Source organism: Eubalaena glacialis, chromosome 10, assembly GCF_028564815.1.
Source record: "Eubalaena glacialis isolate mEubGla1 chromosome 10, mEubGla1.1.hap2.+ XY, whole genome shotgun sequence".
Taxonomy (NCBI): domain Eukaryota; kingdom Metazoa; phylum Chordata; class Mammalia; order Artiodactyla; family Balaenidae; genus Eubalaena; species Eubalaena glacialis.
Window position 1 is genome coordinate 12,965,222 of NC_083725.1, and position 22,469 is coordinate 12,987,690.

Below are 22,469 nucleotides of genomic sequence, written 5' to 3' on the forward strand. Positions count from 1 at the left end.
CACGTCATGTCATAGAAACGCTGCACCCTGTTACTGCCACGGGACACTCCCTGGGCTGGGCTCTGCTGAGCTGGGCTGCATCCCCTTTCTCCCCTAAGCTGCTCCCTGATGGCCCCAGGTCCATTGAAAGGAGTGGGAACCCCATAAATGAGCTTCCTTCCTGCTCACGTTGGGTGGAAGGCCTGGCAGAGGGTCAGCCTTATGAAGACATGGCTGGGCTGCCCAGCCCCAGAGCCCTGAGTTTACAATGAGATGGCGTTTGACTTGTTGCTGGATCCTCGGTGACTGGTGTGGTGCCTGGCATATCCGACGGCCTGATGAGCGTTTGCTGAATGAACGGCTGAAGGGCTGAGTGGTGGACCCTGCTCGAGTTTGCCCCCTGGGTGGGCCCACTCCCTGACTCTCTGGTTCTCTTCCACCTCTTCCCCCTGACTTCTCCTCCAACCCCGGCTCCTTCCCTGCAGACAGAGCTGTCACTGCAAAAGGAGCAGCTGCAGCTCAAGATCATCGAGATCGAAGATGAAGCTGAGAAGTGGCAGAAGGAGAAGGACCGCATCAAGGTAAGCAGCCCCCAGGGCTCTCCCCAACCTGTGCTGCCTGGAAGAGGCAGACCTGGGCTCCAGCTCGAGGTCTCAGGCCCACAGTTACAACCCACACTCGTTTCTTCTACGTTCTCTTGCCCCCTTCTAAGTGTGGGCCAGGCATCCATGTTGCCCAGCACCTAATGCTCATTTTACATCATCCCAGCAAATAAAGACCCTGGACCAACTTGTCCTCCAGTGTGGCTTCCAATGTCCACCGATGTCTGTTCTGCCCACCAGGCTACCCGGCCACCAGATGCATGCTATTTTCCCTTTCCTTGTGTCAGTGTGGCTAGATGTATGTCTGCCATGGTTTGAATGCTTGTAAACTACAACCTGAAATCACTGACTCTTGACCCTGGCTGCATAAACAGCTCATTAATTCACTTTCTGAATGATGTTTGGGTCTGGTTGAAGTTTCAGTGGACACACCCTGACTCATCTGGGAACTTCTGGGCCCACGGAGTTACCCAAGGGTGGAATGATGGTTCATGTCAACCCACCAAGGGGGAGGAGCTGATGACAGATAAGGAAAGGTGGGCTGTTAAAAAAACCCTGGCCATCTCTATCAAGAGATGGCATCCCTCAATGATGCCTTTGAATGAGATTCTTGGTTGAACAGGCTTGCAGGGTCAGGGCAGTAGAAATGCCCTGACTCTACGTTGGGAACCTAAAGATGCACCCTCTAGGGAGAGTTTTAATTCCTGAAACCGTCCTTCCTCTCTCCCCTCACTCTGGACGCAGAGCTTCACCACCAATGAGAAGGCCACCCTGGAGCAGAACTTCCGAGACCTGATGCGGGACCTGGAGAAGCAAAAGGAGGAAGTGAAGGCTGCACTGGAGCAACGGGAGCAGGATGCTTCAAAACAAGTGGAGGTGATCGTGGATGCTCTGGATGAGAGGGCCAAGGTGCTGCAGGATGACAAGCAGACCAGGGAGCAGCTACACAGCATCAGTGACTCCGTGCTGTTTCTGCAGGTAACAAGCAGCTCCTCTGTCATTCAGTCCCTCACTCCTTCTATCCACTTACCAAGACCCTCATCCAGTGTCCATCTGTCCATCCATCCATCTAGCCACCATCCGTCTCTCCACCATCCATCATCCATCCATCTATCCATCCATTCATCCCTCTAAGCTCCATTCCATCTGTCTATTTAATTTTTCCATCCAAGCCATTTCCTTACCTACTTTAAAGATGCCACACAAATATCACTTTGTCCCAACTTCAACTGATAAGTACAAATAGTGCTCCGGGCTCAGTAGGAAACAGTTCTGTGATCGATTAGTGATGCCTGCACTGGGTATGGGGGTGTGTGTGACATATAAGCGCTGCATCTTTGTTATCCTTCACCTTGTCTGTCTGTCAATTCCTCCATCCATCCTTCCACCTGCTAGACTGTTTTGGGTACTGCACGCCCAGTACTCTATCAGGTGCTGTGGAGAATAGAAAGGTATAAGACATGGTTATTGCCCTCAAGGAGCTGCAATCCGGCTGGGAAGATAAGACGCGTACAATTAGAGAACAATATAGAAGAGAGTGTAATTAAGTGATAAAGCCTATGGTTCAGGAGATAAGAGCCTGTGGAAGCTCTGGGAAGGGCAAACAGGCTGGAGACAGCTTTGTGGAGGCGGTGGAATTTGAACTGGGTCTTGAAGGCCCGTTAGGATTTGAGATGAAGGGATTCTCCAGTGAGAGGGAAGGGAGGTGAGAAGTGCCAAAGTGTAGAGGCAGTGAGTGGGCATGTGCAGGGGGAGAAACCACCATGACTGACCCACACGCTAGTAATTCCTTGCCTTTCTTTGGTGCTTTCACGCCCAAAGACTTCACAGCTTGTGTCACACCCATAAATCCCTATGAGGTAGGCACAATGCACCCAGTTTAAGAGATGGGAACCACGGAGTCACATGTCTCGGTGCTAGTGCCATTAGGGATATTAGCATCTAGTGGATTTTAGTTGAACCCTTTCATTTTACAGAAGAATAAGAAACAAGTGCCTAGTGGGAAAAAGTGGGACTAGTTAGTAGCAGAGCTAGATCTAGAGGCCAGCTCCTCTGCCTCCTGTACTGAGTCTTCCAGCTGGACCATGAAAACCCCGTGCAGAGAAAGGTCCCCATAGCTCCCAAAGACCCAGAAAGTTAATGGCTTCTTTCCTTTCCTGGTAGGAATTTGGTGCATTGATGAGCAGTTACTGCCTCCCCCCGCCCCTGCCCACCTATCATGTTCTGTTGGAGAGGGAGGGCCTGGGGCAGTCGCTGGGCAACTTGAAGGACGACCTGCTTAACGTGTGCATGCGCCATATTGAGAAGATGTGCAAGGCAGACCTGAGCCGTAACTTCATCGAGAGGAACCACATGGAGGACGGTGAGTCCCCTCTTGTGGGCAGGCCCCAAGGCCGTGGATGTTTCCTGCAGGTCAGTTCCGGCTGCCTGGTGCAGGCTGACATCGAGCCAGCTGGCCCCTCACTGTTCCCAGCCACCCATCCCACTTAAGGGTGTTTGGACTAGGATTCAGGGATGGTGCCCCCCTCCCTTGAAGTTGCTGCCACAGTTATGCAGCTATTACAAGGGGCCTCCAGGGCAGGAAGCATCCCAGGCACTGGCTGCACAAATGTCCTCTCTGTGGGTTGTCCATCAAACTCAGGGATTGGTTTCATTCAGCTCTGCGTCTGCTTGGCGGACCCAATCCAGCAGCTGTGTAGATGCTGCAGCTTGTAAGGGCCAGACTCCAACCTGGTGGCTTTGCAGGTTCCAGTGGACATGACCTAGAACTGCATGTGTGCTTGGAGGGAGAACTTGCCTGTCACCATGGCCGTGCTGAGCGGTGTTGAGCCCAGAGGTGGACTTGGCCTGGTGGCCCGGCTGGGGATGGTTGGGCACAGCGTGTCTCGGTGACTCACCAGCTCCCCTGAAGTCAGCTTCTCTATTGAATCACTCTGTCCTCTGCAGAGGCAACTGAATCATCTCACAGCATCCTAACATGAGAAACTGCCCCATTAAGTGCTTTTCCACCAGTCCCAGCCCAGCCCCTTTAGGGCCTGAAGCTGGACACTTTCCCCAAGCCCCACCCAGTGGCCCGGGCCTTGAGGTTGCAGCCTAACTAATGACTTCTTGCCCCAGCACCCCGAAGGCAGTGACCCTGGTCTTTGGTCTCCGAAGGGAGCATGTGATTCTTTGGGAGATGAGAAGGGGGTAATAGCGTGCAGAAGGGCTGGGACTCAGGGGGCAGCGTCTGTATATCTTGGGGATGGTGACGTCACATAGTGTCCCCGTGAGACGTGAGGGACATTCAGTCACACCTGAGGACAGATAAGCCATTGCAGCAAGACAATCATTTGGCTTCAAGTGGCACCTGGGTCCTGAAATCCTCCTAATGACCATGGCGACCATCCTGAGGGGACGGCTCACAGCGACTGGGTGTTCCCTGGATGCTGGCTTTGTGTGAACGCCTCCCTTACATTATCTTAGTCTCCCTGTGGGATGAATTGCACGTCACAGATGAGAAGGCTGAGACTCAGAGAAGAAGCTTTTCAAAGGGCACACGGCTAAGCAGGGGGCGAGCTGGGTTTCACGCTCCGCTGTTCAACACCCCCACCCCGTGCCCTCTCATCTGAGAAGCAGCTGCTGCTGGTGGCCGTGCAGAGGAGCTGGGAGTGTGACGATCATGACCTCTGGGGTACACACCTGGTACGGGAGCCCCTCCGCTGAGGTCTGGTCGGACCGATGAGGACAGCCCCGACCGGGTTGGGGTGGCCCGTGAGCCTCACAGGGACCGCCCCCCCCGCCCCCGCCTGCGGCCCGCCCACTGTGCCATTTCTAGGTCATGATTGTGCTGGCCATGGCCTCTGTGCAAGTGGGGCCCTGTGCCCTGTCCAAGGCGTGCTGGGAAGCGGCTGCCAGGAGAGGATGGGTGCTACTGATGTCAGCAGCCCTGCACCTGTGCCTGGGGCCCCGGGCCTCCATGTTGGCGTTTTGTCACTGCTGTGTGCTTGGGAGTGTGTCTGGCTGTAGGAGGTGGGGCGTGGGTGGCCGGTGAGTCAGACCTTGGAGTGACCGTCTTCTCTCCCTTGATTGCGGCCTGCCCACCGGACAGACCAGGGACTCAATCCCCACCATCAAAGGTGTGGGGTCTGAGACGCACCAGAGCATCTTCATCCTGGGCTTGGTGGGGACGGGGCGGGGCCAACATCGAGGAGGATTTCCATTTGTCGTGAAGTGCCTACTGCGTGCCAGGCCCCTGCTTGGCACACGTGATGGAGATGAAGGATGAGCATCCTCACTCCTCTTGCCCGGGAGAGAGGGAGAGGGAAGGGCAGAGGGAAGGTAGGAGATGGGGCAGTAGCAGGAGAACGGACTGGGGCAGAGGGCAGTTGGGGAAAGGCAAACTTGGAGCCACAGATTTGTTTGGGTTCAGGGATCTGCCGGTGGGTGTAGGGGGGAGTCAGTTAGGGTTAACTACCCTTCCTGAGTAGCTCACTCTCCCCTGCACGGCTCCGCAGCTGGATCCCTGGCTATGGAGGCCAATGCTGGGACTTCATTCCATCTCCTTCCTGGGCTGCCAGCAGTGGCTGAGACAGAGCCAGGAAACAGGGATGAAGGCTCAAGCCCCACATCTGCCCTTATTGGCCATGGGGCAGTGGCTTCACTCACCTCCTGAGCCTCAGTTTCCTTATCTGTCACCTGGGCATCTTCATACCAGCCCAAGGGTTGATGCACACATCAAACAAGAAATGAAACTCAGTAGCACCTTGCAAACTGCAAAGTGCCGTGCACACGTCTTCCTCACAGGGGCTCAGTCCCAGGGAGGGTGGCTGGCCCACCACACAGACCCTCTCTCGCCCCCCAGGAGCTCAGGGCCGGAGGGGATGCTGGGCAGGGGGCCACCTTCTCCCAGGTTAGGGACCTCTCCTCTCCCTGGGACAGAGGGGCTATGGGCTGACTCAGCGACGCCCTCAGTGGGCCAGCTCATCCCCCACCCCCTGCCCCTCTGCTGACCCAGCCTCTCTGCTTCCCAGGGGGTGACCATCGCTACATGAACAGCTACAGTAACAGCTACAGCAACGAGTGGAGTGCTCCAGACACCGTGAAGAAATACTCCATGTACCTCACACCCAAGGGTAAGGGAAGGCAGCAGATCCTCCGCTGAGGGGGTGGTCCAGGAGAGACGCAGTGGGCTCCCCTGGGGCGTGACCCTCGTGGATGGGCCTGGGAAGGTCCTGGTGCGTACCTGCTTCCCGGTGTACGTAGCGGCACCTCCTCTCGCCCTCTGTCTGGCACCTGCTCCTCAGCTTCCCTGCCCTGTGTCCACCCCTCCCACCCCCTCGCCTCCAGCCCACACCCTCCTTCTCTTTCCTTCCGGAGGGGCTCCTGGCTGCTGGCCTCAGCCACTCCCATCCACCAGGCTGAGCTGCGTTTTGCTTCTGCGGAGGTTTCTGTGGTCCTGAGGGAGGGTTGGCTTCTCCAGAGCCATCCTGCTCCTCAAGGCAGGGGGGCTGACGGCTGCTCTTTTAAACTCCTCAGCCCACCCCCCCCTTGCAAGCCAGCCCCTCAGCCCTCCTTCCCAGGCCCTGGCGAGGCGCCGCCTGAGGGGCGGCAGCCCAGCTGGGCGTGGGTAGAGACCAGCGCTTGCCTGTCCTTGCCCTGCGGTAGCCCGTCACATTCTTTGGCACCAGCAACAAACCACAGCGATGCCCGTTAAGTAAGGGTGGGTGTGCCCGGTGGATAGAGGGGTGTGTGCATGTGTGTGTGTTGTGAGGGGCCAGGGGTCGGGACAGGAGAGGGTGTGCAGGGAAGGGGGAGAGAGGAGACGTGGGGAAGACGCCAGGGCCTGGAGCGCGGAGCCTCGAGCCCTGGGCACTGTTCCACACGCCTCAGACGCACGCGCGCACACACACACACACACGGACCCGGTGGGAGGGGCCCAGGGGAGATGAGCTCAGCAGAGAGGAACCTTGGCCGCCCCTCCCAACTTGAAAACAACACCTGGGCTTCCAGCAAAGAAGCTGGACCTGAGTACCCGGCCCTACATTCCTGGTGGGGCCTGGGCCCGGCCGGCCGGTCCTGCTCCCTTCCCTCCCCCGGGGCACTGTCCTTTGGGTCTAGTTCTGTGAGAGGGTGAGCTGCGTTAACCAGCCCCATTCCAGCATCACTGGCCCTGACCCAGACCCTTCTGGCTCCCCAGCTTCTGAGGATCAGACCCTGGGGTGGTATCAAGTCCCCCGACTGGCCCCTGCTTGGCTGGCCTGCTCTGTAGAAGGCGGAGGGGAGCGGAGCAATAATGGGGGATTGAGGAAAGAGCATGGACCCGCCCAGATGTCACCCGAGAGCCCGGGCCTGGTGACCTTGGGCTGGTCACTGCCCCCTCAGTATCCTCATCTGAGAAGAAGGATGTTGGACTCAGCTGTTAGGAGAGCTTCCAGCTCTGTTACCGTGAGTCAGGCTGTGACATTTGTAGGGAGAAGAAACAGGTTCGTCCGGTGTCTCTGCCCCTGCACTGGGGATGGGAGGGAGGAAATCTGGGAGCCCCGGGCTCAGGGTAGAGGCAAGGGAGGGGCCAAGGGAGTCAGCAAGGAGATCAGGAAGCAAGGCCACCAAGGGACAGTGGCCTGAGTCTGAGAGCTTTGGGGCAGTGGGGCTGGGCAGTGAGACTAACCTCCGGGAGAGGTTAGTTTCCAGGCTCCCTGCAAGAGGGGCCAGGGGCTCGGTAGAGAGGGCGTGGCTGTGATGGACAGAGGGCGCAGGGCGAGAGGGACGGACTGCAGGGTTGCGGGTTTACAGAAGGACCAGCTGGTGCTCGGCCAGAACGGGAGTGGGGCTGGCTAGGCGGGAGGGCAGGAGCCGATGGAGGACTCTGACCCATGCAGACGCACGTGGGGAACGCATTGTCTTCACCTGTGAAGTAGGGGTGTGGAGCCCGAATCGGGGAGGGAGGGAAACACCTGTGCCATTTAGAGCTCGTCCCTGGGGAAAGCATCCCCGTAGTGGGGGAGGTATTTGTGGCACAAACTCTTCAGGCCCCTCCAGGTGGCAGCCTTCATTCGGCCCTACACCTCTGCCCCACGGTGGCCATGGCCCAGCTTCCTCACGGGCACCCCATTTCCCAGCCTCTGGGGTCTCAGTCACACAGGGCCTGGCTCAGGAAGGCTCTGGTGACCCTCAAAGCCCCTAATTAGGGCAACCATACATCTTAGTCCATTTAGGACTCTCCAGGTTTACACCCGGTACTCTCAGCATAACTATTCATAGCACCCCTTTCACACTCAGAACCATTCTGATTGGAAGGGTAACTTACGTGGTCACCTTATCCTACACCCAAGGGAGCTGTCTTGGTGGGGGAACAGGCCCTGGCACAGGCAGAGGTCGCTGTCTGGGGGCAAGGAATCCTGCAGTACACCCCTCAGGTCAGAGCCACAGGCCCCTGACTGAGCCAGGTCCCCCTTTCTGCAATGAGAGCCCCTCCTCGTGTACTTCACAGGTGGGGCCAAGACATCGTACCAGCCGGTGTCCCCCAGCCGCCTCTCCAAGGAGAAGACCTTCAACAATCTGTATGGCACCAAGGGTAGGAGGCGGCTCAGCTGGGGGGTGGGCAGGGCCTGTGTGGGAGCCACGCAGGAGGGGCTGCAGGCTGGGTCATGGGCAGGGGGCCTGGGCTCCCCACGTGAGGTGAATGTGGGGAGCTGGGGTGGGGTTGGGGACCCGGAGACGGGTGACGAGGAGTCTTAGTGGGCTTAGGGCGTGTGCGCATGTATGCGCGTGTACAGGCGTGTGTGTGCGTGTGTGTGCGTGTGTGTGATGTCGTTAGGCTGAGGAAAGGCAGCCGGGCACCTCGGCATCCCTGGAAATCCCTGAGTCCATAGGATCTTCTCCCTGAAGGCTGAGTCAGGGGGAAGTGAACCCCGGGGTTAGGTGTGGGGACTTCCCTCAGCAGATATCGGGGCCGGGGACCACAGAGGACCGCTCCTGATTTGTGTACTCCTGGGTCGGAAAGTCATACAGTGGTTAAGACAAACTAGGGGAGCAGGAAACGACAAGTCAGGCATGCTATGAAATGGGCCGTCCCTGGAAACCCAGGAGGTATTGTTGTCAGGGAGGTGTGTGGGCGACTCATCCTTAAGACCCGGGAGGGGTGGAATGGGGGTAGAGACACGGCTTCCCCAGGGAGAGCTGCTGAGCACAGGGTCCCCTCTGCCCACAGCGCTGAGGGCACCGCTGCGCCGAGGGCAGGGCCGACCCTCGATGAGCCCGGCTTCTGGGGGCTCCTGCGGGGGGTGCCACCTGCGGGGGGGGGAGGGGACCAGGCCAGCTCTGCCAGAGTCCCCCTCGGACACAGCACCGGGACGTCTGAAGAGACGAGGAAGGGAGTCAGGGCTCAGTAGTGAGGACAAGGCCCCCGGAGATCTGGAAGGTCAGGGGCACCGTGGGCAGGGCAGTGCCCAAGCCTCTAGGTGCAGGACTGGCTTCACCACAAGCACAGGAGACTGTGAGCTCCGTGAGGGCAGACGCTGGGTCTGTCCTGTTCCCCGACATGATCCCAGGGTCCAGAAGAAGGTGGGGCTCAGCAAACATTTGTTGAATGAGAGGAAGAGGGGACCAATGAATGGGCGAAGGGAAGGGCAAGGCGGATGGCCCCTTGGAGCCTTGGCAGGCGTGCTCAGTGCGGGCCTTGCTGCAGGGTCTGCCCGAGATCCCTGTGGGAGGGGGTCCGCGACGGGCCAGGCCGCCCGCCCCGACACCATGTGACCGCTGACCCGGCTCCACCCCGCAGGCAGCAGCAGGAGAAAATCGCCAGGGCTGGTGGGCTCCGCTGTGGAGTGAGCTCAACTAAGGGGGAGTCCCCCACGCTCCGGGCTGCTGAGAGGGTGCACTGCCCACAGGGGCTCTCGAAGGCCCTCACGGTGCCCCTGCTGTCCCTGCCACACCGTCCCCACGGCCTCTTTTTGTCCACCTGCAAATGGACACTTGCAGCCTGTTCAACCTGGCAAACATAAGTTCAGGACTTGTATCAGCTGCTTCCGCCTCCAAGTTTTAGCCTGTGTTTGTATTTATTTGTTCCTTTACTCATTCATCCATCCATCAGCTGTACAATGAGCACCTTCCAGGAAGCAGGCTGGGTGCCAGGCATTGGGTGCGATGCTGGGCCAGACGGGCATTCCACCTGCCCCCACAGAGCCCAGTGGGGGACGTGGACCGTTAAACGTGCAGTTACAATGCGATACGGGGCATGGGGCTGAGACACATGCAGACTTGGGGGAGGTGACACGGAAGCTGACACCTGAAGCCCCGACACCTGAATTTGCTAAGCATGGGGGAGCAGGTGGGCTATTCTAGGCAGAGGACCTGGTCTGTGCAAAAAGCCTGGGGCAAGAGAGAGCCTGGTGTGTGTCAAGAGCTCAGAGCGCAGCCTGGTTGGAACGTTGAGTGATGGAGGCCCACCTCCAGGCGAAGGCAGAAAGTGGAGACAGTGGGGAGGGGTGAGGGCCTCATGAAAGAGCTGAGGGCCATGCTAAGGACTCTGTACCTTAATCTGAGGGCAGTGGGCTGTTAGGTAGGGCAAGGACCTGACAACACTTTATAGTTTAGAAGGACAACTTGATGGCAGGAAGGATTGGCCAGAAGTGTGACGAGGGCCCAGCAGTATCCTGGCTGGAGACGTGCGGGGGCTGGAGAGATTCACAGAAATGGCCGTGTCCTGGCCTCCGTTCCCCCATGCCAAGCTGTCCAGGGCTGATGCCTCTTCCTTTCCGCCCCAGGTAACTACACCTCCCGGGCCTGGGACTACTCCTCCACCATTCAGAGCTCCGATGACCTGCCTGCCGGGCAAGGCAACTCTTCCTTCTCCCTGAAAGGTGAGCTCGCCCTATCCAGAGTGCCTTGGACTCTACTCACAAGTTCTCACCTTGTAGGGATCAGAGCCCTGCCTCCACATCTCTGCTGTCAGGAGGGCTGGGCCACCACACGCCGGTCCCTCAGGATGTGCTGTGATACAGGCCTCGGTGTCAGGGAGGTGCGGACACACGACACCCTCTACACCCCCCACCCCAGACATCCCCAGGGTGCTTCCATCAGGCACCGAGTCTTCCTACTGCAGAAAGTTTATTTAACTTAGTCACCCAGTGACTCCCAGCCTTGGTTGACTCTAGAACCCTGTGACCACATAGCACCTGTCAGCATCCCATGGAGCCAGAGTCCTGCCGAGTCCCTGCTGGGAGCGGCAGATGAGATGCCCTCTAAGGCCTCCCAAGTCTGATTCTGCCCCCCAGAGCTCTTTGACAAGGCTGAGCAGCCGATGCCTCCAGTCTCCTGGGGATGGGGTCATCCTGAGGGGCAGGCCTGAGCCAGGCCCCAGCTCACAGTGGGGCCCACGGCCCTCCCATCTCTTCTGAAAGGTGCATGGGGCAGCTCTGGTGGGCTGAGGTGGGAGCAGGCCTGTCTGCCTTCTGGCTTAGAGACATCCGGCCTGGGAGACAGGATAAGCAGGCTGGGTGGGCTCAGGTGGAGGGGGTGGGAAAGGGGCAGGCGGACCTCCCGGCAGTGGCCTCCAATGGTGGCTTTATCATCCAGCATTCCCTTCCGGGCTGGATCCCAGCCTATACCCAGGGCTGGGATTCTTGGATCTACCAGCAAGGAGGTATGACTAGAGGGTCCCAGCCTGCAGGACCCCCAGGCCTGGGGAGTTCTGCGACTTGCCTTGGCCTGTCTGGCTTCCAACAGATCATCCCTGCTCTCTGGTCAAGCTTGGATTGACCGGCAGGTCAGGGCTCTGATTCCTGGCAGGGAAGACGGCCACCCTTAGGTGTGATTTGGAGCTTTCACGCTCCCTAGCATCTCCCCGTTGGCCTGCAGTCTCCCCAGGCGAAGGCCTTGTCCTAGGAGAGCCTCTCCTCAAAAACACCAGGACCCGGGGACACCTGTTGTCACCTTCATGCAGATCAGCTCCCCAGATCTGCTCGGAATGGCCTATATGGGGGTTCTGGGCAGGGGCTGCCTGCCTGGGAGGACTGACCCCACCTACTCTGGGGCGGGGGGAGGCAGGGAGTACACTCAGGCTGCCACGAGGACTGAGTGAAGGCTTTGAGAGCGGCTGTGCCCATGGGACGTGTGACTCCCTCTGGCCCCTCCTGGGACCAGTGCTAATGGCTCTCTCTCCCAGGAGGCACTGGGAAAGTCCCCTATCAGTTCACCACCTTGGGACAGGCTACCACAGAGTTTTCCAAACCACTGGACGGCAGTGGGCTGTTTAAATATCATCCTGGTACCTGCCTGTTTTACATCTCCCCCCCACCTTTTCCCTCCCACAGCAGGGCAAATGGGACACCCTATGGGGCTCTCTGCCACTTCTAGGGTGTCCTGGCCCCTCCTCCCCAGAGCCCCCTGGAAGAGGATGCATGCCCCTCGCCCCCTGCCATCCCTAGCCCACCTGCCCCTGGATGCTGCCTGCTATACAGGCTGGTCTCCTGGACCACACCCCTGCCCCGTCCCCATCCCCACCTCTCTCATGGCTGGCTCGGGATTTTCTTTCTGGGAACTGAGAAGTGAGACCTGAATTCCCCCGCTCTCAACCTCCCACTCAGGACCTGAGGAACCCTCTCTTTCCAAGGCTGCCCCCAGCCCCAGATGCAGGGAGACCGCTGGGTTCTCTGCTCTGTTTCCACCCCCTTGCCAACCCGGGGAAGGGCCGGCCTCACTGGCAGTCTGGCAGTGCTGCAGGTGGTTTCTGGGCCCGACCAGCTCATCCGCCTTTGAGCAGGCCAGCCTGCCCAGGGCTGCCCAGCCTGCAGGGCTCCAGCCTGCCCCTGCCAAGGCCAGATGCTGTTTATTTCTTGAGCTCCTCCATGTCCAGGTCACAGCCCGTTCCTTCCCAGGCACCACCGCCGGTCCCTGCAGGCTGAGGGCTGACACTGAGGGCACTTTTCACAGTTCTGGGGACTACAGCTCCTTACAGACCCGCTGGGCTGAGGGGGAGGGGTGGGGAGGTGGGCTTGGGCAGCGCTGCCCCGGACCAGCGCCTCGAGGACCCCAGGCCCAGATGGCGCCCATGTGCTCCAGGCCCCCTTGGGCTTGCTGTTTTAACCCTGGACCGCAGCCACATTGCTGCCCCTCTCTGGGCCCCAGCCTCCTGCTCGTGAAGGAGGGAAGAGGGAGCCAGACTAGGCAGATAGGACGTGAGGATGGGTTTTGGAGTCCAGCAAACCTGGGTTCTAATTCTGACCGTTGATTATTAGCTGTGCAGCTCAGGGCAACAGAGACAGGGAAGACCTATGCGAGTCCCAGCACAGTGCCTGGTACGAGTGGAGCCAATAAATGGGGAGCCTCATCCACACAGTGGGGGGGGGGGAGTTGGGATGAGTGCCTAGTGGTGGAAATCCTGGCAGGTCGTGCTTATAAAGTGGCTTCCCTGGGCTTTGGGGAGGGGAGGGGTCTGTGGGGTGAGCCTTCAGGGTAGGTGGGGGAAATCCCAGCAAGTGGTGTGATTCTGATCTGGATTGGGGGTGACACTCCCCTGCCGCCTGGCCCAGCCCACCTGGTCTGTTCCTCCTCCTTCTGTCTGCCTTGGTGCCCCCTCCCCTTGGCCCACCTCCTCAGGATTTTCCATTGCAACCCTCCTGGCTCCTGCATGCCTCCTCAGGGTTGGCTGCACTTGGTAATGGGCTGGATGGAGCTTGGCAGTCACTTTGGAGGTGGCGTCTGTGCTGCTTCGGCCCTGGGCCCCTGACCGCCAGCCCATGCTCCCTCTGACCAGAGCCTCTTGTCTCCCCAGGCTATCCTTCCCTCCTCAGGAGCCAGAGCCCCAAGGCCCAGCCCCAGACTTGGAAATCCAGCAAGCAGAATTATCTGGTGAGTGAGGAGAGCCTGCCTGGGCATGAGCATGTGCAGAATGGGCACTGAGTGGGGCTCCCAGGAGCAACTGGTCATCACTTGCCCAGGGCCTGTGGGAGGATGGTGACGTCTCTGGGCCATGGGATGGAGGTGGCAGTGGCCTGAATACCTGCATACAGCAAAGGGTAGTAAAGAAAGACCCAGGGCTAATAGGCAGGGGGCCTGGGTAAACATATACTTTTGGGGCCTCGGTTTTCTAATCTGTAAAGTGGGCGGCCCAGGATTTTTTTTATGTGCAGATGGTTGTTTGCTGCCTATGCTTGTTGAATGATGGCCAAAATGCTGAGTCCAGGGGACGGGCATCCTAGAGATGAGTCTCGCTTCCCCGGGGGCCAGCTCTGACAGCATAGAAGCCATTGGGATGATAGCATGGGTAAGGCAGAGGCTGCAAAGTTAGGAATAGATATATTTATGGTTCGATAGCTAATGACCCTGAGCTGGGGCATCAAAGAGCAGCACGAGAGGAAGCATGGTCTTGGGGTCCAGCTGGCTGCTGACTGTGGGGTCCTGAGTGAGTCAGAGCCCTCTGGGACTCTATAATGCGGTGCTGAGATGGGGTTGAACTCTAATACCTGTAGACCTGACATGCCTGAGCCCTGCCCGAGACCTCAGCGATCAGGGGTTGTCCTTCATGTGCTGTGCCTTCACTTCCCCGCATGCTCTCCTCCAAGGCCCATGCCAGGCCCTGCTGAAGGAGTCAGCCAGCTGCCTTGGGATGGGGGTGGCATCTGCTGGGCCCAAGGGCTGGAGCCCCCCGGCTCCCTTCTGTCTTTGTATTTGGAGGTCAGAGCATGGAGAGGTGATTTGCTTCAGGTCACAAAGAGTGACTGGGGCTGGTTTAATTGGAGAGAATCTTTAATTTGCTGGCGATGGAGCTAAGTGATGGTGTGTGTAATCTGAGCCAGGCCCAGGGCCACTGCAACAGCAGGGCTGCAAAAAGCAGATATGGAGAGAAAAAGGAAGCTTTCTCTTCCTGGACTCGGTCCTTCCCCTCCCTCCCACTACTTTCCCTCCCTCCCAGAGCCCTGATCCCAGCAGAGAAGGCTCATCATCACCTTGAGATGCCTGGCAGGGCAGGGTTCTGGGGTCCCCAGCTGGCACCCAGCACTGGGGGAATGGAGGCAGGTGCTAGTGTAGGAAGAGGCTGGCCTGGGGTCTGGCCCCAGTCCTCTCACCAGCTTGCCATGCGAGTCATTCTTCCCCTGTGCCTCAGTCTCCCCATCTGTAACATAAGGCAGATGGCCTGGATGCTTTCATAGCTCTTCCAACTTTCATGTGCTGTGACCCTGAGCCAGGGAGGGAACGGGGCAGGGGATGGGGGTGTGTGTGTGCAGGGAGCACCCTGCCCAGGTGCTCTATTTGTGCCCGCCCACCATCCTGGACTCTTGACAAGACAGCACCATTCACTGGCCTGCGATCCATTTGATTGACCCAGCCTTCCTGTAAGAAAGGCTTCAGCCATTTCTGGGTCTATTCACTTTGCCTTACTGACTCCTTTGGGGTCCAGGCTGGCACCTGGGGATTAGGAGACCTGGTCCAGGCCCTGCTCTGCCACTGAGTAGCTGAGTAACCTTGGCTATGTCTTTCCCCGCCCTGGATCTCCATCTCTTCCGTTGTTTAATAAGTGTTTTAACCAAGGTCTGAGCTACGTTCCCTCAGCCCCCGCATCCCACAGGCCCCCAGTCCTGCTGTGGACCAGATGTAGGCAAGGAGCTACTGTAGATACAGGTTTCCAGGCAGGCAGGGCCAGGGCAGGGACTGGGATCACCCTTGGGGTCTCCTGTACTGGGGTCATTGGGGTGTGAGGCGGGCCCAGGCTCTGACCCAGCTCAAGGGCGAAGCCACTTCTGGAGGCCCTCTAGGGGCCAAGGGTGCTCGCAGGGGCAAACAGTGGCTAAAATGTGCTCTTCCATTGCAGCCTGGAGGGCGATTTCTCAGGGCCCTGACGAAGTGATTGGGAGGAGAAGGGAGTGCTGATTTTGTGAAATTGCTGCGGGATGTAATACACAGGCTGGCAAGAAAGTTGTCACCGGCCCTGTCCTGAGAGATGCTCCCTGAATCCCTATGAGGGTTCCGGGATGAGAGAGGCGGAAGGTCTGGGATGGGAAGCCCCCAGTCTGTGTTGGGCTGGGGCGGTGGTTTGCCCTCTCTGCACCCCTTCTGTCAGGGAGAATTATGCAGAGAGAGCAGAGACCAAGTCTTGAGACTCAGAAGAGGTGCGTTGACATGGATGGGGCTGGGGGTTGAGCTCTGGAGCCAGGTTGCTGGGTCTCGAATCCCAACTCCTCTGCTTGCCAGCTGGGTGACCTTGGGCAAGTTGCTTAGCCTCTCTGTGCCTTGGTTTGTTCATGTATAAAATGGGTACGATAATAGTAACCCACTTAATTGGGTAGCTGTGAAAATTCAGTGAGTCCGTCTATGGAAAGCCCTCATACCAGTTCTGTAGAGTAGAGAACACCATATTAATGGGAGCTATGCTGGTGCTGGGAGGGGCTTCCTGGGTGTGGAGAGACCGGTTGACGAGGCTGAAGTTCAAGCTCACCAGTCGACTGATGGAGTGAATTCTAATTAGGATGTGAACCCAGAGACTCTGATAATACTGGGGCCCAACTCCAATCCCAGGGTAGATGGAGCTTGCGGGTTAGGCCACAGGCCCCTAGAATTATTGGGGTTCAGACCACTGCTGCTTCCTGGAGGAGGTTAGGGGGTGGGCGTCTGGCTGGTAAGCTCGAGTGCCATCCGACCTCCCTAACTACTCCTGTTTCCCCCGCAGTCGAACTACCGGCCCTTCTACGTCAACAAAGGCGACGGGATCCAGTCCAGCGAGGCCCCATGAGTGCCAGGCAGGCAGGAACGAGGCACCGCCACCCCTGCCCTCCCCAGCCGGCCCTGCTGTTCTTGCTACTCTTCTCATCTGGGTGGGAGGGGGCCTGGCCCTCCCCCCGCCCCGCCTTCCCCTGCTCTCTCAGGGCTGCCTGGCCTCCCCCTCCTCCCCATCAGCCACGCTCCATCCAGGCCCCCTCCTGCTTTGTGACTAAGGATCACCATCTTTCCTGTGCTCAGAGGCCAACCCTCATGCGGGTGAGAGATAAGGCTTTTCTCCCCTAACCCGCCACATTCCTCCTTTTGGGTGGGATTCTTGGGGCCGGTAGTGGGTGCCCACATGGTACCAGCCTGCTTCCCCCACCCAGGCCCCTGCTGTCTTCAGGCCTGTTAGCCATTTCTCTCCAAGGCCCCTTACCCCGTGATGCTGTCAGTAGGTGCCTGGCCATGACAGCTGCCCATCTCCCACACACACGGGCCCACTTCTTCCCAGCAGCCTGGCCCCCTAGGAGAAGACTGGCCCCATGTGCCCTGCTCTGGTCCTACCTACCCAGGCTCAGCCTGGTGGGGCCTGCAGCCCTTGGCCACCACAGAGAAAAAGCTCTCAGTGTCTTGGCATCACCCTGCCCGGCCTTGGGTCTCCCCACATCCACCGCGAGTCTGCGGTCCCTGAGGACGGGCTCTCCTGGCTGGCAGGATGATCTTCGCCAAGATATTCCTTTCTTCTACCTGCTGAGATAAGCGATTCCCTTGCTGTGATATACTCCACCCATGAAAATAGCCACCGGCCCAGCTGCTCCGAGAGAAATGTTTCATTGGTTTCATAATTGTGTTTCTCCCTGAGAATGGGAAGTGAGCAGGCTGGCGAAAGTGTGGCTGGGCTGGTAGCCGCAGGTGCTTATTTACAATGGTGCCTTACACCCTGCCACACCCCCATCCACTGCCCCCACTAGTCTCCCTCTTCCCTCTGACTACTCTCCATGTTACACGTTGTCATGGGGCCCAGGGCCTTGAGAGGAGCTCACACCAGCAGCACCAAGGTGGGGTCATCCCTCCTCTCACCGTCCCCCTCCCAAGGGCCTATGGGGGCTACGGGGAAGGGGGCCAGCTGGCAGGGGTGGGAGAGGGAGGGAGGGAGGGAGGGATGGAAGAGGGAGGGAGGGAGGGAGGGATGGAAGAGGGAGGGAGACATTCAGCTTGGGCTTTCCCCTCCTGAATAAACCATTGATCACTCACTTCTTTGTATTGAACAAGCGTTTCCCTGAGGGTCACCAGACGGACTGACTGCAGCTCTTCGGAGCACACTTTTTCCACCTCTGATGAGTATGTAGTCATTTCCCCTCTTTCCTCCAGAAGACGTGCTTCCTTTGGGTCTCCCTCCCACCCCTCCCCACGTCCACCTGAGTCCCTAGCGGGCAGCGCAGGACGCTGGACCTTTCTGAAGCGGCCTCGGTTAACACTGAGCAGAAGGGAGGATGGTGCAGGTGGGGTCCGGGCGATCACCTGAATACCCCGAGGGCTGTGAGAGCTCAGAGCCCCTGGCCAGCCTACCCCAGCGTCCCCAGAGGGGAGCCAGGCCCAGGAGTGGCTACCCACAGGCTGGGGTGGAGGCCAAGCAGAGGCTTCAGACCTGAGAGCCTTCTTAGTAGGGGGAGGGCTTCCTGGGCAGGGGAGCCCACAGCCGAGGCCTGGCAGGGGAGCCCAGCTCCCGAGGGCAGCGCCATCCTGAATTTGGGCCATGGGGAAAGGAGATGAGGCCTTCCAGTCCCTGGGAACCCAGAGACGCCTGGAGAGGCAGTCAGGGAAGGCTCCCTGGAAGAGGCAAGCAAAACAGAAGGAAGCGTGACTTGGGAGGGAGGGAAAGAGGGTGCAAGAAAATTACACCCCTGCCACAGTATGGCTGGGACCCCCCCCCCAGCCCCTCCATTCTCATGTCCTTCTTTGTTCCCCACCAGGGGCCAAATGATCCCAGGGGAGCAGTCCCACCCACCTCAGTAAGAGACCCTCAGTGAGCTCACGGCTGGTCCATCGTGGAGGGGCAACACCCTCTTCTTCCCCTCCCTGCCCTGCTGGGCCGGGCAGCTTTGGGATGCCAGCCAGCAGCCAGACTTCCCAGAAGGGGGCTCCTTGGAATCAGGAGAAATGGATAAGAGGATGACCGGGAGGAAAGAGGGGAAGGAAGGAAGGGAAGGTGAAGGGAGAACCTCCTGCCGTCATCAGGAAGCAGAGCTGACTGCGCGTGGGACGCTCTGCCACCTTGGTGCCCTCCCTTGAGGTCTGGGAGCAGAGTCCTCGGCCTTGGCTGCTGCTTCCCTGCAGCCCCGGGGGCTGGTTCCATGAGCGATGCCCTCTGAGGAGCGTTCCCCTCCCAGCAGGTCCATCTCAGTGGCACCCAGCGCCCTGTGGCCTCCCCCACCTTCTTTAGGACCTGCAGTCCCTGTGGCTGTCATGGTGAAGAGGGCCACCACCCCCGCTCCCGGGCTCCAGGGGCACTCAGATGCTCTGAGAAAGGGCCTGTCTGCCCACACTTGGGGCCCTTCCCCAAGCCCGCCAGCTCAAGGAGGCGAAATGGACCCCGGTCCTGCTGAATTCTCCGGGCTGAGAGCCATGGGGGGGCAGCTGGGCCCCTGCCTGTCCGAGGCCTGGGCCTCCCCAGGAGTGGCCACCTGCAGCCTGTGGGCCCTGGGCCCTCTGTTGGGACCTGGGTGGGGACGTCCCCCAAGCACGGTGCTCCCACATCCATCCCCACCGGTTCCATTACCGCCAGAGCTGTGATTGTAAAGCAATCAAGGGAATCCTTTCTTCCCACTTCTTAGAAAGCCTCCCTGCTCAGCGTGAATGAAAACATTGGGACTATCGCAGGCCCCAAGTGGCTCAGGGAATGGGAGGGGAGGCGTCCCTCCCCAGAACGGGAGAGAAAGGAGAGAAGCAAGACTCCATTTCTATTCTAGTTTCTCTCAGATCCATGCTCCCCTGTGCCCTGTCCTCACCAGCTCTGTGCCCTAGGCGATTCCGGGGGTGCTGTGGGTAGCCTGCCGTCACAGGGGGGAGGACCCATGGGGTCTGGGCTGGAGGAGGCCGCACGGCAGAGCTGGGGCTCAGCAGGGAGCTGGGCCAGGTAGTTGGGATTTCTTTTCCTGACTCCATCACTTTGGGCTGTGTGATCGGCTTGCCCTCTCTGGTCCCGACCTTCCCCATCTAAAAAATGAGGTGTTTTCACTGGATCATTCCTGGGGTCCTTTCCCAGCTCTGTGCAGCGAAGATCATAGCGTGAGTGGTTGGAAGGGACTGAAGAATGGAGCTTGGTCCCAGGTGAGGGATCTGATCAGGACCTGGTCGAGAGCCAGGTGGATTGGACTCCTGACTCCCCAAGCCTCCCCTTACCCACCCGGCTGCTCCACCTCACCTTTAGACCCCGACAGTATGGGGCTTGGGCCTTCCCTGAGCAGATGCCTTTCCTGTTCAGAAGGAGGGGGAGGCTGGGGCCTCAGAAGCGTGGAGCTCTGCTCTGGACCTGGATCTTCAGGACCCACTGGAATACGGGCTCCGTGATATCAGGGGTTACTCTGTTTTGTTCTCCTAGAGGAAAGTGGGCGTGTGGACAGGACTTGGAGGCGGAGAAGCAGCTATCTGGGGGGAGCGGGGTGGCAGCCGGGGGATGAAAGATAAAACAGGGGAGCTGGGGAGAGGTCCAGTGAGGGGCTATCTGGGACATTCCATCGTGTGGGGAACCGAAACGTGGGCTTCGGAGTTTGGAGTACAGAGTCTGGAGCCAGACGGCCTGAGTTAGTCTCGACTGTACTGCTCAGCAGCTGTGTGACCTTGGTGAGCTCCCTGGCCTGTAGGAGGGTACATTCCGTAAAGGCATCGTACAGGATTGCTGGGAATGTGTGAAAAGCACCTGGCACGGCAAGCGCCCAATAATTGATACATGATAATATGACTGTTGTCAAATCAACATCCAAACCTGAGAGCAAGCTCGGTTTTCTGGTCCTTTCAACCTTCTGCAATTGGACAGGGGGTACTGGCAGGCCGCTGGGCGGTTTCTGGTCTCCTGACCAGCCCCAGGGCTCCCTGCAGTTCTGAGATATGGCCAGAAGGTGGCAGCATTTCACCACAGTTAATGGGCACTAAGCCTCCCTCCCCTAGCCCCTCAGTCAGGAACGGCCCCTCAAGGGGAGCCCCTTTCTTCCCTCTTTCTGCATTAGCTAAATAGACCCTGAGGTCCTAGGCTGTGGAATGCATCACGACAGCTGAACAGGAAGGAGGGGCTTGCTGTTCACCCCATCAAACCCTGTCCAGCCTGGCATGAAGGTTGCAGCGTGGTGCATGGGGAGGGTCCGCTCCACGTGGGCACTGCTGCCCTTGCGCTGTCTTTGTGGGCCTGAGGAAGGGGGCTGGGTGGGCTGTTCAGGGTCACTTCTGCAGCCCCCGAAGGCAGGACTCTGTACAAGGCAGACCCCCAAGTGAAGTGCGAGATGGAAAGTCAGAGCCCTTGAAATCCAAAGTGAGAAAAAAACGAGGGGCTGCAAACTGCAGAGCCCATTGATGTCTGTCATCCTCAGATTTCCTGCCCACACGGAATGGGGGGATCTTGTACATTCCTCCTGATCAACTATGTAGGGAGGGCAGAGGCCTCAGGAATAACTCTGGGGAGGGGTGGGAGCTTGGAGGCAAAGATGTGGGCTGAGCTCCTACCCTGTCCTCATCTTCCCACCAAACCCTCACATCACCTCCCAGGAGTGACCCAGGCAGGTTTACCTTTCTGAGTATTGACCATTAAGTTTGAAAATGAACTGTTGTCCAGCCACACGATCAAGAGAGATAAATGCTAATTGCTGGATGGATGTGCTAACTCCTGGCTCCTAATTCGTCACCTTGCCTAGGCTGAGGTTGAGAGAGGCAAGGGAAGGAGGAGGCGCTGGGGCCAGGACCCTGGGAGCCACTAGACCCTCTTGCAAGAGGATGTGGCAATGGGTGGGGGAGCCAGGACCCCCTCCCCAGGGGATGAGAAAGATGCCATGGGTCCCTGAGGCTCTCCAGGGAGGACAAGGAGCCAGGTGAGGGAGGACGGGGAGGTCTTCGGCTAGCTCACGCTTATTAGGAAATTAATCCCAAGTAGACTGATAATTTGTTTCCCCACTGGCCTTGCGGTTGGCCTTGGGGAGCAAACTATTTCTCTGAGGTTGGTTGCATCCTCGTGTTCAGACGCTCAGTGGACTGCAAAACCCATGACTGATTGGCAACTTGCTGAAGGCAGATCTGGCAGTGGAAGGCCTGGGACTCACGATTATTCCTCGAGAGGTGAGGTTGTGGGTCTTTGGTGGCTTAGGTGGGGACCTGCCTAGAGCGGGATCTGGACTAGATGACCTGGCGCAGATCCAGGTGAGAGCAGAGGGGCGGGAATGGGGATTCGTGTGGGAGCCGGACTGGTGGGAGCTCCTTCGCTCCTTCCCAGGATTCATGGCATCTCAAGATCCTGGCCCTCAGTTTTCTCATCTGCGAAATGGGGCTAGTAATCGCAACCACCTGTGTGTTTTGTGAGAATTAAATGAAAGGAAGTAAGTAAAGCATTGCCACAGTTCCTGGCACCTTATCCCTCGAGAAATAAATGTTCGGTGAGTGGGTGTCGGGCTTCGCTGTTCTCTTCTGACCCTGCTCTTGCTGCTGCTGGTGGCAGAATCCAACCTCACCATTCCAGGGGAGGGCCTGCCCATCCCTTAAGACCACCCACTCTGGTTTCTGGGGACGAGATGAGTCTGGGCCCCTCCTTCCCCGCCTGGGCATGCAGCCACGGGTCCTCTGGCTGCATCTGGCAGGGGAGGGAACCCGAGCACGGGAAGGATGGAGGCTAGTGCGCCTCCTCCCAGCATGCGGGGCTGGCCGCTACATGCATGAGTGGCCGGGGTAATTAATTTACACATTTCATCCTGCTTAAACTAATAAGCTTCTATATCCTCCTTCTCCACTGAGCCTGAGCCTGAGCCTTCATGCTGGGCTGTCATCCTGGCCCCAGGGAAGCTGTCACAGTCCCCACTACCATCCCGTGGGCTGGGCCCAAGGCTTGGAGGCCCTGTGTCCACGCTTCTGAGGGTGCTGGTCCAGGTCAGCCTCAGAGGCCGTCTCAAGGTGCCCAAGCAACCTCAGACCTGTCTGGGAGTAAAGGGAGAACTGAGAGTCCATCCCTGCAGC

General features: G+C 58.7%; 1 protein-coding gene across 1 annotated transcript in view; it reads left to right on the top strand.

Moving 5' to 3' along the window:
- The window catches only part of TRIM29 (tripartite motif containing 29), a 59,718-nt gene extending 42,800 nt beyond the window's left edge, over positions 1-16,918 (top strand). The window contains exons 3-10 of the mRNA XM_061202470.1: positions 465-560; positions 1,326-1,559; positions 2,745-2,943; positions 5,594-5,695; positions 8,053-8,136; positions 10,328-10,423; positions 13,336-13,412; positions 16,228-16,918. Of these exons, the coding sequence (XP_061058453.1) occupies positions 465-560; positions 1,326-1,559; positions 2,745-2,943; positions 5,594-5,695; positions 8,053-8,136; positions 10,328-10,423; positions 13,336-13,412; positions 16,228-16,290 (951 nt within the window). The 3' untranslated portion in view covers positions 16,291-16,918. The remainder of the gene's footprint in view (positions 1-464; positions 561-1,325; positions 1,560-2,744; positions 2,944-5,593; positions 5,696-8,052; positions 8,137-10,327; positions 10,424-13,335; positions 13,413-16,227) is intronic.
- The last annotated feature ends 5,551 nt before the right edge of the window (positions 16,919-22,469 follow it).